General features: G+C 43.1%; 1 protein-coding gene across 1 annotated transcript in view; it reads left to right on the forward strand.

Annotated features, from left to right (window-relative positions):
• Positions 1-18,084, forward strand: part of LOC107293892 (solute carrier organic anion transporter family member 1A2-like) — a 33,003-nt gene that overhangs the window by 13,268 nt on the left and 1,651 nt on the right. The window contains exons 5-14 of the mRNA XM_015823082.1: positions 1,340-1,449; positions 1,642-1,788; positions 3,426-3,524; positions 6,060-6,293; positions 8,239-8,403; positions 8,518-8,713; positions 11,740-11,905; positions 13,925-14,109; positions 15,428-15,492; positions 17,766-17,883. Of these exons, the coding sequence (XP_015678568.1) occupies positions 1,340-1,449; positions 1,642-1,788; positions 3,426-3,524; positions 6,060-6,293; positions 8,239-8,403; positions 8,518-8,713; positions 11,740-11,905; positions 13,925-14,109; positions 15,428-15,492; positions 17,766-17,883 (1,485 nt within the window). The remainder of the gene's footprint in view (positions 1-1,339; positions 1,450-1,641; positions 1,789-3,425; positions 3,525-6,059; positions 6,294-8,238; positions 8,404-8,517; positions 8,714-11,739; positions 11,906-13,924; positions 14,110-15,427; positions 15,493-17,765; positions 17,884-18,084) is intronic.

Consider the following 18,084-nt stretch of genomic DNA (forward strand, 5'->3'; position numbering starts at 1 on the left):
ATTCATTGCTTGATTATCTTTTCCAGAATCTTTCCAGGTATTGAGGTTAGGATGATAGGTCTGTAGTTTCCTGGATCCATTTTTTTTCTTTTTTGAAGATGGGAACTACATCAGCTCTTTTCCAGTCCTCTGGTAGTTCCCCAGTGCTCCAGAATCTTTGAAAGATATAGTTCAGTGGTTCTGAGATGACATCTGCCAGTTCCTTCAGAACCTTGGGGTGTAGTCCAGCTGGTCCTGGTGATTTGAACTCGTCTAGGGTAGACAGGTGGTCACTTACCATTTTCTTGTGTATCTTAACTTGTGTTTTTAATCTGTTTTTTACGGTACTGTTTTTGATAGGTTGGACTGTTTTTTCCCTTTGTGTAAAAACGGATGCAAAAAACAAGTTAAGTAGTTCTGCTTTCTCCCTGTTGCTTGTCACCATCTTGCACTTTCTCCCACTAATGGACCAATCATTTCCTTAATTTTTTTCTTGTTTTTTACATGTTGAAAGAAGCTTTTTTTGTTGTTATTTTTTACTTTTGTCCAAGCCTTAATTCATTTTGAGCCTTAGCTTTCCTCACTTCATCTTTGCAGGCTCAGGCTATTTGCTGATATTCTGACTTAGTTATGTGCCCCTCTTTGCACTTTTTATACTTGTCCTTTTTATCTTTCAGTTTATCAGATAGTTCTTTATGCAGCCATGCTGGTTTCTTTTGAGAACTGTTATTTTTCTTCTTTGTTGATATTGTGCTAGACTGGGCTGTTATAATCTCTCTTTTCAAAATTTCCCAAGCTTCTTCAGTTGTTTTTCCCTTGAGGATTCTCATCCATGGAATCCTTCCCAAGGTGTCTCTAAGTTTATTAAAATTAGCTCTCTTAAAGTTCAAGGCTCTAGTTGGACTATGTTCTATTGCTTGTGCATTTTGTAAATATGGCTTTGGAGGAATAAATAATTCAGTAAATATTTCACCTAAGAGAGGATCAGAAAGCCAATCCAAGCAATAAGTACCAATATTTCCTTTTATAGACAGATTCACATTCATTTCCCCAAAGGCATCCAGTGCAAGTTATGATGATATAAATCATCCTAATATCCTTATATGCAAAAGATGCAAAATAATGTATTTGTTCTCTGTGGTCATCTATTCTCCCTTAAGAAATGTTAGTCACTTGCAGGACCACTGTTAAATCAATCTTCACGGATTGTAAATATGTTCCACTGAATTCTATTGAATAGATGAATAAACAGATGACATTGTGAATATTTCTACTAAAGCGTGCCCATGGACTCCCCTACCCACATGGAAAGAATGAACACACCTTAGTGTTATTTTATACCATTTATTTTGATTCACAGGTATCAGTATGAAAACACTGTTTCCTCTTCTGAAAATGCTTCTTCAAGTATGGCAGTTTGCCTTGCAAATCAAAGTGACATATTCAAACCTGCCCCGTTACCTTCAAAAGGTAAAGTTCCTCTTTTGGTCCATTTAGCTTCCTCTGCATTACTTATCCATGGTCATTCACACATAACTTTCGTTGCTGATACACACCTATTTCCTTACTGACCAATGAAAAGCATCAGCAGTTTTACTTCTATGAACATCCTCCTCATGGAGTTTTTGGTTTATTGTTTCTGCTTATCCTTGCCCTTTTTAGAATGTGAGAATCAAGAAGGATCCTTGATGTGGGTGTTTGTACTGATAGGAAACATCGTACGAGGAATAGGTGAAACTCCCATCGCACCTTTAGGCATCTCCTATCTAGAAGATTTTGCAAGATCAGAAAATTCTCCATTCTACATAGGTAAGCCTGCAAAAGCTCAAATATCATCTTTATAAAAAAAAACCTTTTTAAAAGGCTTTTCTAACCCAGGAGGAAGAAATTTGTAGTGCTGATGTCATGGTTCCGACAGATGAAACTCTTCAAAGAACTTCAAGGCATTGTTTACCTTAAAGAATCTTTATTTGAGTAGCATAGCATCGGCACTAACATAATCAAAGCCAAAAACTGAATTCCCCTCCCCTGAGCACATAGTATCAAAGCACAATTCCCTCCTCCAATTAACAGTCATAAATCACATCCCCCAATTAGCTTAAAGCACGGGCTTCCTCTCCAGCTCTCCATCCCGCCAACTCTTTATCATCTCTTATTTCAATAACCTTGGTTCTCAGCTAGGTTCAGTGTTGTTATGTCTAGCTGGACTCTCATGCACATCCCCCCCCCCCAGCATCATCTAACTCTAAAAGCAAAAAGAAGAAAATGGCTGCATCTCCATCTGTTGTCAATGCAAAAACATCGGATGTTAGCAGCATTGACAGCTGAATTACAACTCCCGGCAGTCTCAGTCAGCGAAGGATGCTGTGATTTTCGTTTTAGTTACATCAGAAGTAATACATTTCCAGTGCAATCACAGTGCTCAGAGGGAAAGACAATTTATTTATACAGGTAGTCCTTGAGTTATGACAGCAGTTGGAACTGGAATTTCCATTAAGTGATGCAGTCATAAAGTGTGATGTCACATTACTACATCACTTATCGACAACAATCCCAATTGCCATTGTTAAGCAATAATCGTGGGTCATTAAGCAGGACCTCATGTGATTCTGAATTTGACTTCCTGCCGCTCCCAATAAGCAAAGTCAATGGGGAAGCTGGAAGGAAATCGTTAAGTCCTGGTCATGGTGAGACTTTTCTTAGGTGGCTCACAAGTAGGTGGGTGGTGGATGAGTGCTACAGAGTACAGATGGATGGGAGTTGTTGCTGTGGCATGCATGACTGTGGATGGTTGCATGGGTAGGTGCTCTGATCCAGCACAAGTCTGGGCAGGTGAGTGGGTATTATAGTATGGAGAAAGTATGGGATGGTGGGCAGATGCCCAGCTGCTAGGCCTGCATATGCTCTTCTGTCCAAAACCAACTTGGGAGAAAAAATGGTGGGAAGAGTGACCTCCTGATGGCTTCCCCATTGACTCTGCTTGTGGGAAGCTGGCAGGGAAGGTCATAAATACTGATCACATGACTCCAGGATCCTACAACTTTCATTAAGTGTGAGCTGCTTGCCACATACCCAGATCATTATCATATGACCATGAGGATGCTGTAATGGCCATAACTTCAAGTACCAGTCAGAAGTCAGTTTTTTCAACACTGCCGTAACTTCATACAGTCACTAAATTAATGGATGTAACTCAAGGACTACCTGCAATTGCATTAATGTATTTCCAGAATCCAGTATCTTATATATAATCCAATCAGTACTAACCCAGTTAAATATCTACTGGTCCTTCAAGCAGCACACAATTACCTGAGTGGCTGTAGAATCTAGATACTTCATTAGAAAATGGAAAAATGTGTTTTGACATTGCAATGTCAGCTCGGCTGCTTATGGACATATATGGATTTAACTCTTTTCACATGTTTGAATCTTTCCTACTCTTTTAGGCTGTCTACAAATAGCAACTGTCGTGGGTCCTTTACTTGGTTTACTGATTGGCTCCTATTGTGCCACGTTGTATGTGGACATTGGATTCATAAACCTGGGTAAGACAATTGGCCAACAAAACCTGTAAGCATTAATCCCTTGGAAAAACAATTCCGTGCATGTCATTCTGAATTTTCTAATTTTGGAGTTTTGGTGTCTTCATACCAGTTGTTACAGTGACTATTTTCACTTTGCTTTGTCATGAATGGAAATGTAGTGGCGTGATTATTAAGGTCAACATGAGTCGTCATGGATCCATCACTGACCTTGCACAGTGACATCATGACACTGAAAATGGGTGATTTTGATCTTCCAGGTTGGCTTTCCTGATATTTTGAACCCCAAACTTAATTCTTTCCCTGTTGGCTAGAAATGATAAGAGTTGATATTCCCCCTAAACATTCTGGAGAGCAGCAGGTTATCACTCTGGTATATGGAAATGCTACATAACTACATATATTGTGTATGTGTGTATATCTGTCCATCTATCATCTATCATTATCTAATTATCTATCTGTCTGTCTGTCTGTCTGTCTATCATTTACCTACCTACCTACCTACCTACCTACCTACCTACCTACCTACCTACCTACCTACCTACCTACCTACCTACCTATCTATCTATCTATCTATCTATCTATCTATCTATCTATCTATCTATCTATCTATCTATCTATCTATCTATCTATCTATCTATCGATCTATCTGTTGTGTATTGAAATATATAAAGTAGTGTTAAGTCCTGTAAAGTGAAACTAACCTTTAGATCAGTGGTTCTCAACCTGTGGGTCGGGACACCATTTGGGGTCGATCGACCATTTCACGGGGGTCGCCAAGCAAGGCTGTCCGCCATTTTTTTTGTCCGCCATTTTTCCCCCCTTTTTCCGGCGGGTGCCTTACCTCCCTTGGGCTGGGCCAGCTGGTGGTCGGCCTGCTCCATCTCTGCCGCTTGCCAGCTACGCCTCGGCCAGCGCAGGGGGCGGAACCACGCATGCGCGGCGCTCCCTGGCAGGGAAAGTCCTCGACTTATGACCGGTTGGGTAGTCCTCGGCTTACGACCGGTTTAGTCCTCGACTTACGACCGGTTTAGTCCTCGACTTACGACCGGTTTAGTCCTCGATTTACGACCGGTTTAGTCCTCGACTTACGACCGGTTGGGGTCGCGGCATTAAAAAGGTTGAGAACCACTGCTTTAGATGATCCTGACTATTAACTCCAACTGTTTTGGAGGGAAACTTTGAACAATTATATTTGGGCGGGCTTTCCAAGTTTTGTGATTGGTTAAGGCCCTGTGGGCTCAGAGTATAAATTACAGGAAATTGCCTGCAGTTCTCCAGTTTGAGTCAATAAATGATGTTGTAACTATGCTGGTCTGCTCCTTGTCTACTGAAGCCCACTACACAGTACTATCTATCTATCTATCTATCTATCTATCTATCTATCTATCTATCTATCTATCTATCTATCTATCTATCTATCTATCTATCTATCTATCTATCTATCTACCTACCTACCTACCTACCTACCTACCTACCTACCTACCTACCTATCCACCATCTATCAATTCACTCCCTCCCTCCCTCCTTCTCTCTCTCTCTCTCTCCCTCTCCCTCTCTCTCTCTCCCTCCCTCCCACCCACCCACTCCCTCTCTCTCATAGTACAGAGCCATTGCAGGAGGGAATCAGTATTAATCTATGGCAGCAAAAATCAGCAGCGCTTTTTCTGACCAAATTTTATTAAACAGCACAATTTTTTGCTAGCTGCAGTTTATTTCCTCTGAAGCCACATTAAGGTTAACCAAGTTAAGTATGGCAAACATAGAGCCAAGTTTCCTCATTCTTAGCAACTTCCAGATGTACGGACATCAACTCCCACAACTTCCCAACCAGTTTGGCCTTCGCTGAGAATTCTGGGAGCTGGAGTTCACACAACTAGAAGTTTCCCAGCGTGGTGCTATCTTCTCCATATTCCACCGGGGGCCACTTTGCCCCACAATGCCCCTGGGAAAAGATGGAGCCTTTCCTCTAATGCAGTGGTTCTCAACCTTTTTAATGCCGCGACCCCCAACCGATCATAAGTCGAGGACTAAATCGGTCGTAAGTCAAGGACTAAACCGGTCGTAAGTCGAGGACTTTCCCTGCCCGGGAGCGCCGCGTATGCGTGGTTCCGCCCCCTGCGCTGGCCGAGGCGTAGCTGGCAAGCGGCAGAGACGGAGCAGGCCGACCACCAGCTGGCCCAGCTCAAGGGAGGTAAGGCACCCGCCGGAAAAGGGGAAAAAAATGGCGGACAGCCTTGCTTGGCGACCCCCGTGAAATGGTCGATCGACCCCAAATGGGGTCGCGACCCATAGGTTGAGAACCGCTGCTCTAATGCATTTGCAGAGAAACGGTGGTCACAAAAATGACTTAAAAGCGAGAAAGAAAGCGGAATACATGTTTAAAAAGTGGGGGCTCTATGCTGAAGATAAAAGTTAATAAAGAATGAAGACATTAGGGACCATTCTCTCTATTTTTCCTACCTTCCCTCTCTCTATAAATGCACCCACCCAGCCTTTAAGCCTAATGAATGACTCTTAATTTTTCTTTCTCACCAGAGGAGGTGGCAATAAACCTCACGGATGCCCGTTGGGTCGGTGCCTGGTGGCTGGGAGTTCTAATATGTGCCTTTGTGAATTTCCTTGTTGCGATCCCTTTCTGCTTCTTGCCCAAGACTCTGGTAAAAGAAGGAGAAGAAAACAACATCGAAGCAACAGCCAAAAGAAACACATCCCTCTTGCAAGCAGAAAACACAGGCCAGGCAAAAATAAAATTGCGTGAACTTTACAAGGGTGAGCAAAAAGCAAAACAAAAGCCAAAACACATTATCCTTCAAACCCCAGACAATAACAAATATACAGCAGTGGACCAAGTTTCCTGTTTTAAAAAACTGAAGATGATGGGCTTTTCTTGACTGAAACTCTTTAAATCATTTAATAATAAGTTAAATTTGCCAAGAATTCTATAACTGGAAGAATTTCAGTCATGGTTTAGGCTATGTTGATGAAGATTCTCAGTTGTCCAGGTAGAATAGTCTGGAAGTTGAGTCCAGACAACTTGATTTCTTTTCTTATTGATTCAAAATGTTTCACTGCTTGCATAAGCAGCAAAATGTTTTGAACCAACAAGAAAAAAAGTCCAGTTGCAAGGACTCAACTACTAGCCATGGTTACGGTAGTTACCTTAAGTGCTAGATAGATAATGTGCTTTTGAGACATTTATCAGAAGCCACTCCTAGCCTAGTACGTATAGTCAAGGCCATGGTTTTCCCAGTTCCAATGTATGGCTGTGAAAGTTGGACTATAAGAATTGAGGCCTTTGAACTATGGTGCTGGAGAAGACTCCTGCGAGTCCCCTGGACTGCAAGGCGATCAAACCGGTCAGTCCTAGAGGAGATCAACCCTGACTGCTCTTTAGAAGGCCAGATCCTGAAGTTGAAACTCAAGTACTTTGGCCACCTAATGAGAAGGAAGGACTCACTGGAGAAGAGCCTGATGCTGGGAAAGATGGAGGGCAATAGAAGAAGGGGACGACAGAGAATGAGGTGGCTGGATGGAGTCACTGAAGCAGTAGGCGTGAGCTTCAATGGACTCCAGAAGATGGTAGAGGACAGGAAGGCCTGGAGGAATGTTGTCCATGGGGTCGTGATGGGTCGGACACAACTTCGCAACTAAGAACAACAACAACTCTTAGCCTAAGAAACCGTTTCCCAGGTAGAAAAGCTGTCAGGCCAGGAAAAGAAGTGGCTTTTTTACTTCTCCAGATGAGATGAGTAGAAGAGAACCAGCTCTTCTTTTAGGCTTCGTCTCACATTTTCTTCTTAAAGGTATTTTATCATGGGTTGATTGTTTCTATTGCTGGTCAACCCGTTTTGAGAAGCAGCCTGAACAACTGTGATCAAGCACAGTTGTTCCATGGGGCTGTTCCATGGGGCAACTTTGAGGAGAACGGACTCTCTTCCAATTCACCTTGCAGTTCCCATCTTCCTCCTCCCACCCCGGTTACTATTCGGACTGATCCATTATCAAAATGGGGGGTCAGCTTGGTGTGTACAGGGAGAGTGCAGAATTAGAAAGCTGGACTCTTGCAGTAACCAAAGCAGAATGGTCTTGCAGAACAGTGTCCAATGACCATGAGAAGGAGATGCATGTTCACACCAATCTAAACAAGACAATAGGTTTGATCCCAACTCCTAGGTCCTCAAAATATGACCACAGTGGAGACTGTCCATTAAGGCTGTAACTAATGATAGTTCTAAAGTGGGTCATCACATAACCAGGTCCAATTTTATGACTTTTTTGCAGCCGTTGTTAAGCAAACATTGTGGTCATACAGCAATTGCCACAGTCATTAAGTGCTGCAGTCATTAAAGGAACCCATTGTTTACTATGGGATGTTTTCACCAAAAACTGGAAGGAAACATTGTAAATTGTAGTCATGTTACCACAGGATGCTGCAAATGGCTGTAAATGCAGGCTGGTTGCCAAGCACCCAAAATACAGTCATGTGACCAAGGGAGGGACCAGCCTTTGGAACTTCAGAACTGGGTTGTAAGTACCTTTTTTTGGGGGGGGTCTGTTGTAACTTTGAGCAGTTGTGAGCTGTTGCTTTAACCACTAGACCAAACCGATCCCTATGTGCACAAGGGAGAGAAAGTGTAGGTCCTCCAAGCAAAACTTCCATTGGAACCAATGACTGCAAAGAAGCTGAGATCCTTTTCTTTGATTTGGTTTCCAGATTTTGTTCCCTACCTGAAGAGTCTGCTTCACAATTGGGTTTACATGCTTTTCCTTTGTATCACTGTAATTCAGTTCAGTGGTTGGATCGGGATGTTTATCTTTATGCCCAAATACATGGAGCAACAGTATGGAATCTCTGCATCGGACGCCATTTTCTACATAGGTAAACCGAGTATATGGACGTGAGAATGCAGGTGGCTGAGTATGAGTGTAAACACGGGCGTCAACAAAAATGGTGAGGTATAAAAAACCTGATTTTCACTGTCTCCTATTCTAGGTGTATACAATTTACCAGTCATATGTGCTGGGTATTTTTTTGGAGGCCTGATGATGAAGAAATTCAAGACAAACATATATCAAGCTGCCCACATAGCGTTTTGGAGTTCCTTAATTGAATATCTCATCTATTATTCTGCTTTTGCTATGAACTGCAAGAACTCTTCTGTTGCTGGTTTAAGTGTCTCTTATGAAGGGTATGTACCTGATCTAACCCTTATTCCAGCTTGCTTCATAGTAGAAATAGTATCTGGATTTGGAGTTATTTGTCAATAATAATTTGTTCCCTTCATGAATTTGAAAGGCACGAACTGTGTCTCCTTCAAGGACTAGGGGGACATGATTGCAGTGTTCCAATATCTCAGGGGCTGCCACAAAGAAGAGGTAGTCAAGCTATTATCCAAAGTGCCTGAAGGCAGAACAAGAAGCAAGGGATGGAAACTAATCAAGGAGAGAAGCAACCTAGAACTAAAGAGAAATTTCCTGACAGTTAGAACAATTAATCAGTGGAAGGGCTTGCCTCCAGAAGTTGTGGGTGCTCCAACACTGGAGCTTTTTAAGAAGAGACTGGACAACCATTTGTCTGAAATGGGACAGGTTTTCTTGCCTGAGCAGAGGTTGAATTGGAAGACCTCCAAGGTCCCTTCCAACTCTTGTTATTCTATTATTCATTTATTCAGTTTGCCAGGTTTTGGCCTGGAAATGAAGATGAAGAAGGCCATCTCAAAAAAAAGTGTCCATGTTAATGCCAAAAGATCTACAAGATAGAAGAGAATATTTGTAGCTCCGGGTGGAACTGTGGTGTCCTTGGTGCTATCTGAGCTTGGTGGTTTTCTTGCAGACATTTCATTACCAAAATAGGTAACATCATCAGTGCTGGAAGGGAGTGGGCTTTGCTTCCTTCTAGCACTGATGATGTTATCTAGCTGGGTAATGAAACCTTTGCCAAAAAAGCACACCACGTTCTGAGAGCATCAAGGACCTCAAAGAACTGCAAGAGTATGTCCCTAACTTGATTGACTATGTTTGCCGTCAAGTTAGGTTGAATCGTCATCCTAATCTTTATCTTCACTTCCCCAAAGCCTCCATTTTGTACCCGATTCCTATCAAAACTTTTGGCATTCTATCAAATACACTGAAGTTCCCTTAATTTTGAAGTTTCTCTTATGTGTGGCTTAATTAGGTTGAACATATATGGGCTGCAAAACTCTAGATGACCCTTAGATAGTAAGAAAGCAATTACAAATTCATCTAGTTCAGGGGTAAGCAACCTTGGCTCTTTTATGACTTGTAGACTTCAACTCCCAGGATTCCTGAGCCAGCTATGCTGAGGGGAAAGGAAGAGGTTTCCAAGCTGAGGCATGCTGGCTCAGGAATTCTGGGAGTTGAAGTCCACAAGTCATAAAAGAGCCAAGGTTGCCTACCCCTGATACTGCCATCTAATGGTCAGATTAATTTTAAAGGCCCAGATTGCTCACCCAAGGCTTAACTTTTAGGAATAAGAGAATTTAGACCTATTTTTGAGGAGACATCTAGCAGGCAGTTTTGCATTAATCCTCCCCCAAATGCACAAACACAGAATAGAAAGAGCAGCCTCTTATTATTGGTTCACTCTACTGTTTTTCCCACTAGTTATTTGGAAAGAGAGAAACTCTTTACTAGCTAATCTGACTTGTGTCATTCCCAGCTACAATGCTTTTTAGCACAAATTGATGGGATGTCTACTTAAGTGTTTACCGTGACATAATAATAATAATAAAGTTGGAAGGGACCTTGGAGGTCATCGAGTCCAACCCCCTGCCCAGGCAGGAACCCTACACCATTTCAGACAAACGGCTGTCCAGTCTCTTCTTAAAAACTTCCAGTGTTGGAACATTCACCGCTTCTGGAGGCAGGTTGTTCCATTGGTTAATTGTTCTAACTGTCAGGAAGTTTCTCCTTAGTTCTAAGTTGCTTCTCTCCTTGATTAGTTTCCATCCGTTGCTTCTTGTCCTGCCTTCAGGCGCTTTGGAGAATAGTTTGACTCCCTCTTCTTTGGGGCAGCCCCTGAGATACTGGAACAGTGCTATAATAATAATAATAATAATAATAATAATAATAATAATAATAATAATAATAATAATAATAATAATAATAATAATAATAATAATAATAATAATAATTTAATTTATATACCGCCCTTCTCCCGCAGGACTCAGGGCGGTGCACAGCATATTAAAACAAGTACAAATACAAAATACAAAAAATATAAACCCCTATAAAACCGAATTAAAAACCAAATATTAGAAGCTGTATTTCCTATTAAAATTATTCTTAAAATCATCCCTAAGTAAAATCCTCCCTATCATGTCCCCCCTCATCCTTCTCTTCGTTAAACTAGACATACCCAATTCCAGCAACCGTTCCTTATATGCTTTAGCCTCCAGTCCCCTAATCATCTTTGTTGCTCTTCTCTGTACTCTTTCTAGAGTCTCAGCATCTTTTTTACATCGTGGTGACCAAAACTGGATGCAGTATTCCAAGTGTGGCCTTACCAAGGCATTGTAAAGTGGTATTAATATTTCATGTGATCTTGATTCTATCCCTCTGTTAATGCAGCCCAGCACTGTGTTGGCTTTTTTGGCAGCTGCAGCACACTGCTGGCTCATATCTAAGTGATTGTCCACTAGGACTCCACTAAGTGATTGTCCACTAGGACATGTTCTATTAAATACATTGAAAGGATTTTATGAGATGTTATGGTTATCTCCAAACTTCTCCCAGTATTTGAAGTCTTCTGCTTGTCTAGTACAGTACACACTTAGTGAAAAAGCTTCTTATTCTTATAAGTTTATTTGTTTATTCCTTGTTTAAGCTGCTCTGTTGCTTGAAAGAAGCTATTGCAAATTGTGTCCAAGCCAATTCATCAAATTGGTCTGATTCAGAAAAATGGACTGATTTGACGTTCTAAGTCAAGCAGTCAACATGAATTGTTAAATGTAATCCATTCCGTTGAATTTCCCTATTCAAGCTGAAAGATAGTCTTCCACAAAGTAGATCATCCAAACTGATATGATCCTTGGATTTGCTTAATCAAGTTCATATTAAAATTCTTTAAATCTTCATCAAACAGATTTGATGCGGTGACGCTGGCACTGAGCAAAGCCATCAAGCTTCTTATTTACAAGAATTTCTTCTCTTCTGTTGCATGTGTGTTTTGTTCAACTTTGTGTATGTTTTGCAGGATAGATCAATTGTCCTACACAGATGCATACTTGTACGCTGAATGTAACCGTCACTGCAATTGCTCTACAAAGACCTGGGACCCTGTTTGCGGAGAGAACGGAATTACGTATGTTTCATCATGTCTCGCTGGATGTGGCATATCCAATGGAACTGGGAAAAACACAGTAAGGCATACAATAGATTTCAGGCAGCCTCAACCAACACAAATGGCTGTAGCTTGGCAGCAGTGCCCTTACTTTGGATACAGTAGGCAAGGTGTTTGATGCAGTTCCTGTTGACTCTAGTGAGAGCTTGGGTGGACAGCCTTTAGAATATTCTTAAAATTCCCTGGTGCAAAGGTCCAATGAACAGCAGTAACAGAAGACCCTCAGAGAGAGTAGAAGCATTGTGTAAGAAAGAAATAGGGAGGGAACGAAGAAGTACCAGCTGAATAGAATAACACTTGTGTTGAAGAAGCAGCACTGATTGCGGGTTGACTTCCAGACCCAGTTGAAGATGTTGATAGGGATCTTCAAACTTCTGTATGGATTGAGCCCTTGTTACCTCCTATAGCAGGGGTGTCAAACTGCCAGCCCGTGGGCCAGACACGTCATCCGGAAGCCACACCCACCCCATTGCTGGCAGTGGCAAAACCATCCCAATATGTTGCGCGACGTCACGTGACATCGCGGGTTTGACACGTCTGTCCTATAGGATCTAGTTAGGAAGGGGTACTGTTTTTGCCCATCCTGGAAAACTGGTGGGTGAGGGTCGTCTTCAGTTGCCTTTTCAGTAGCAGCTCCTTCACCATGCTGTGATTTAAGCCCTAAAGTCATTTTGGCTTTGAGTCTTTTACCTTTTGGAAATAGTCCTTTTTCATACGTAAGTCTTTTGGAGATAAAGATCTTTAGTAGATGACTGGGATGTATCAGTGGACAGTGGCGAATATCTGTAGCTCGGGTGTAGGATGAAGGTGAAGGTTTCTTCTCATTACAGACCCTCACTTGACACACACCCACACCTGAAGCCCTTATAAACAGAAGAACACTGACCACCCCCTAAACTCTGCTGAAGATGTTACCTAGCCTGGTAATGAAACGTTCAGAAACCAACGTTCAGAAACCAACCCACAAGCTCGTAGAACGAACCTTCACTTACCTTCCTTGACTTACAACTGTTCATTTAGTGACCATTCAAAGTTACAACACCACTGCAAATAGTGACTTGGGACCATTTTTCCCATTTACGACTGTTGCAGCATCCTCGTGGGTCACATAATCAAAATTGAGACGCTTGGCAACCTGCTCATATTTATAATAAAAGGAGAGGGAGTCAAGCTGTTCTCCAAAGGGCCTGAGGGCAGGAAAAGAAGCAACGGATGGAAACTCATCAAGGAGAGAAGCAACCTAGAACTAAGGAGAAACTTCCTGACAGTTAGAACAATTAACCAGTGGAACAACCTGCCTCCAGAAGCGGTGAATGCTCCAACACTGGAAGTTTTTAAGAAGAGACTGGATAGCCATTTGTCCGAAATGGTAAAGAGTTTCCTGCCTGAGCAGGGGGTTGGACTAGATGACCTCCAAGGTCCCTTCCAAATTTACTACTACTACTACTACTACTACTACTACTACTACTACTACTACTACTATTATTATTATTATTATTATTACTATTATTATTGATCATCGCACAGTCAGCCAGATGTTCAGACTGGATTTGGCATTTTTGTCTACCTATCTAGTCCTTACTAAGGACCTGGGATAGGCAGATGTGGATGTTTGATGGTATATTATTATTATCATTGTTGTTGTTGTTGTTGTTGTTGTTGTTATTATTATTATTATTATTATTATTATTATAATGGTTGCAGCATCCTGTGGTGGTCATGTGATCCCCTTTTGTGACCTTCTTACAAGCAAAGTCAACGGGAAAGACAGATTCGCTTAACAACTGTGTGACTAATGTAACCACTGCAGTGACTCATTTTACAACTGTGGCAAGAAAGGTTATAAAATGGGGCAAAACTCACTTAACAACTGTCTTGCTTAGCCATGGAAATTTTGGGCTCACTTGTGGTCATAAGTTGAGGACTAAGTTGGTGTACCTGAGACTATAATGCCACCAACAGTCTCCCCTGGAGATTAAGATTAAGAGCAAGCTACTCAAGATGCAGCCTTAAATTGTTTCTACTTATATTTTGACAGGTCCTTACAAATTGCTCCTGCATTTCGGCACCAGGATTTCTGCTGGGGAACGGTTCGGCACTGCCAGGACAGTGCCACAGAGGGAAGACGTGTGACACAATGCTGCAATATTTCTTAATTTTATCCTTAATCTGCTGTTTGATTTATTCGTTTGGAGCCATGCCAGGTTACATGGTTCTCATAAGGTAAGAAAAGGAGAAGGGTAAACCCTGTTTTAAAATTAAGAGAATTAAGGAGCTACTTCCTGTTAGTGAGAACAATTAACCAGTGGGATGGCTTGCCTCCAGAATTTGTGGATGCTCCAACCCTGGAAGTTTTTAAGAAGAGATTGGACAACCATTTGTCTGAAATGGTATAGGGTTTCCTGCTTGAGCAGGGGGTCGGACTAGAAGACCTCCAAGGTCCCTTCCAACTCTGTTATTCTTTAGTCTGTATACTGTATTCTGTATTTATTCTATGTTTATTTTGTATTCTGCTCTGTGTTTGGATTAGAAAAATGAATCTAACTGTTTAGCTGGATCATGGATCAGAGGTACAGTTTAGAGCAGATTTTGGCAGGTCAGTGAAAGAATCTGCCCGTTTAGGAAAAAATGGTTTTATGCCAACGATGGAGATTTTGCATGCTCCTGGTTTGCCAGTGGGCTTTTCTGCCCAGGAGCAGAAAAATGGGAAGTAGCAAAAAATTATGCGAGCTCAAGATTGTGTTGTTCATCCTTCCAACTTCTATTATGAGCTTATCAACAAAAAGTGCAACTGAATTGTGCAGGCAACTCTGTTTTTTTCAACAAAAATATGACCTGTGGGTGATGCGGTGGTTAAAATGCAGTATTACAGGCTAACTCTGCCCACAGAGCCAGAGGTTTGATCCTGACCAGCTCAAGGTTGACTCAGCCTCCCATCCTTCCGAGGTGGTTAAAATGAGGGCCCAGATTATTGGCGACAATATGCCGACTCTGTAAACCACTTAGAGAGGGCTGTAAAGCACTGTGAACCAGTATATACTGGTAAATCTAAGTCAGACATGTCTAACACAAGGCCCGGGGCCCGGATGCGGCCCGCGAAGTGGTTTCATGTGGCCCGCGAAGCCATCCTGGAAACAGTGAGGGAACGGCCCCCGCTGCCTTGGCCCTGGCCCAGACCAGCCGGGAGCCAATGTACAATTTTGTGGTGTCATCTTGGCACTTGCCCTGGTGGACCATGCCTTGGCACTTGCCCCGATCCCACCCCCTTCTGCCAGAGACCCTCAGATCTGTCCCACTCCTGCCCAGGCCCCCACAGGCACCCTTGACGTGAACGATGTAGAACTGGCCACCCCCACCCAGTAGGCCACACCCACTCCATCCACACCCACCCAGTAGACCACACCCACCCTGGCCACACCCACCTCCCCCCCCAGGGCAACCGCAATGCTGATGCGGCCCTCAATGAAATTGAGTTTGACACCCCTGATTTAAGTGATATTGCTATTCTGATTCATTTCTCAAAACTGATCTTGTTCTCCAGATCCCTAAAGCCTGAGGAGAAGTCATTTGGTGTTGGTCTCCACTCCCTGGCAGCAAGACTTTTTGGTAAGAGGGGGTTGTTAGTTTAAGCTGCGCACTACAGAGAGAATAGGTAAGAGGAAATCGTATCCCTTGGGATTAAGTTGTGAAGCAGTCCCGTGAAAATGTCTTTTGAGATCATGCTTCAACAGGGTTAGTGAAACAGCAGACTGGGAGAATGAGGAGGGAAAGGAATGGTATCAGGTCTCCTGCTCAAACAGGGAGTTGGACCAGAAGACCTCTAAGGTCCCTTCCAACTCTTGGTTTCTGTACTCTGTACTTATTATAAAAAGGTAAAGTTTTCCTTTTCAGTCATGTCCAATTCTAAGGCACAATGCTCATCTCCATTTCTTGGCTGAGTGAGACGGCGTTGTCTGAAGACTATTTCCATGGTCATGGGGCCAACATGGCTATGTGCCAAAGATGCATTACCTTCTCGCCAAAGTGGAACCTATTAATCTACTCGCATTTGCATGCTTTCGAATTGCTAAGCGGGCAGGAGCTGGAGCAAGTAATGGGAGCTCACCCGTTGCCCAGAGCTCGGGTCTCAAACCCAGGGTGTCACTTCTCCAGCTGACAGGCTCAGCATCTTTAACCAAACAAAGCCAAATCACGTCTCACAGTTTAGCTAAACCTAAGGTGTCCGTTACAAAAGGTAAGATGGACAAAGCTTCTGGTCTTCCAGAAATGTGAGCATTGAATTATGTTACCCAAAAGGACTAGATAGAACTTTGGATTTAAAGGAAAGAAGGTTTTTTTTGGAGCACATGAAAGCATTTAGATAGTATTATGGGTAAACACATACCTGCCTGGGATTATGTTATGTGATCCTTGAAAAAGATCTGCTGTTTTAGAGAATTGCAAACAGGTGTTATTGCAGTGATGGCGAACCTTTTAGAGACCGAGTGCCCAAACTGCAACCCAAAACCCACTTATTTATCGCCGGGTGCCAGGTGGGTGTGGCCCACTGGGTGGGTGTGGCTGTGGTGGTCATGGCAGACTGGGTGGGTGTGGCCAAGGTGGGCGTGGTCACCTTGATGTTGCTTATGGGGAGGGTTGCCTGTGGGGGCCGGGCTGGGTTGGGGGAGATCCAGGAGGTCTCTGGCAGGTGGGGCGGTGGGCAGGAGGCTCATTTTGCAGAGTGAGGCGAGGCAGGGCGGGGGTGCCATTGTCACAGGGCAAGGCGAGGCAGGGGCCGGGGCGGCTGCTGCCTGACACCATCGGCCCCCGCACACAGAGGCCAGCGAGCACATGGGGCCGACAGTGTCTGTCAGCAGCCATAGCCTGCCGGCCCCTCAACCGGCACACTCTGGGGGCTCTACAGCCTGCCACCAGCAATTCAGAGAAGCCGCATCTGAGCTGGAAGGCCGGCCGACAGCTGAGGAGGTGATGCAGTGAGTCGTGCCCGGGAAAATGAGAGCATGCGAGGCCAGGAGGGATGGGACAGTGGGGAAGGAAACCAGCCATGCTGGGATGCATCCGACCACGTGGGACCTCGACGAGTTAGCAGGCAGCTGGTTGAAGAGGGATGGTTGCCATCTCCGGGGCATGGCACGCGTGCCCACAGAGAGGGCTCTGAGTGCCGCCTCTGGCACACGTGCCATAGGTTTGCCACCACTGTGCTATAGCATCCCACATGCCCTGAAACATTCGAAGTACTGCTAGTCCTGTATTCAATAGCATTCATTTTATGCTACTGTCATTTGGGACCCATGTTTCCATGTTATTATCTTTTCATCCAGTAGGGCTTGCTTCATTCTGAAATGATAGTAGAAAAGCATTCTCTTTTATTTCTTTTTTTTTAGATTGGATGATAGATAGCACTCAGCACAGATTACCACCTCATCTACTTTTCTGTCCCTGAACAGAAACGAAAGAGCAAGGATTTCCTTTAAGTTCTTATTATTCTCAGAAAATTTAAGACAATGCACCTTCTTTCTTCCAAGTTCGGATTCAGGGCATTGAATGTTTTATTTAAGCTCATAACACTTGACATATCTGCTCTGAATTTGTAATCTCTTGATTTGGAGCGTTTGCACATCAGTTTTTGACAGAAAGGAATAAGTCAGTTTCTGGCCTGAGGTCACCCAGCTGGCTTTGTGCCTTAGGCAAAACTACAACTCACAGACTCCTGGTTTTTAGCCCATTGCCTTAAGCCCTACACTTAACTGGTTCATGATGCTAGTAGCTCCCATCTAAAAGGAGAATAGTGTACAAGAAAGCAGTTTTATATCACAAACAGCAAAATACTTTGGTAACTGAAAATGACTTGTCTTGTCTTTATGTCATATCCCATATAGCTGGAATCCCATCACCTATTTATTTTGGAGCTTTGATTGACAGCACATGTTTGAAATGGGGAACAAAGACTTGTGGTGGAATAGGGGCATGTCGGATGTATGATAGTGACAGATACAGGTATGACTATGTGATTGTTGTCACTGTTGGTTCATATAATCCACCTCTACTTTTGCGTCTCACCTTTCCCTTCCTTTGTTGAATCAGGTCTAGTCTGACCGAATCGTTCTGTCAAGTCCCCCCACAGAGATTTCCTACCTGGAAAGCAAGATTCTTGCAGATTCACGCTGTAATAAGTAAGGGATTACACTGCAGAATCTT

The sequence above is a fragment of the Protobothrops mucrosquamatus genome, unplaced genomic scaffold, assembly GCF_001527695.2.
Source record: "Protobothrops mucrosquamatus isolate PMUCROS unplaced genomic scaffold, P.Mucros_1.0 scaffold1761, whole genome shotgun sequence".
Taxonomy (NCBI): domain Eukaryota; kingdom Metazoa; phylum Chordata; class Lepidosauria; order Squamata; family Viperidae; genus Protobothrops; species Protobothrops mucrosquamatus.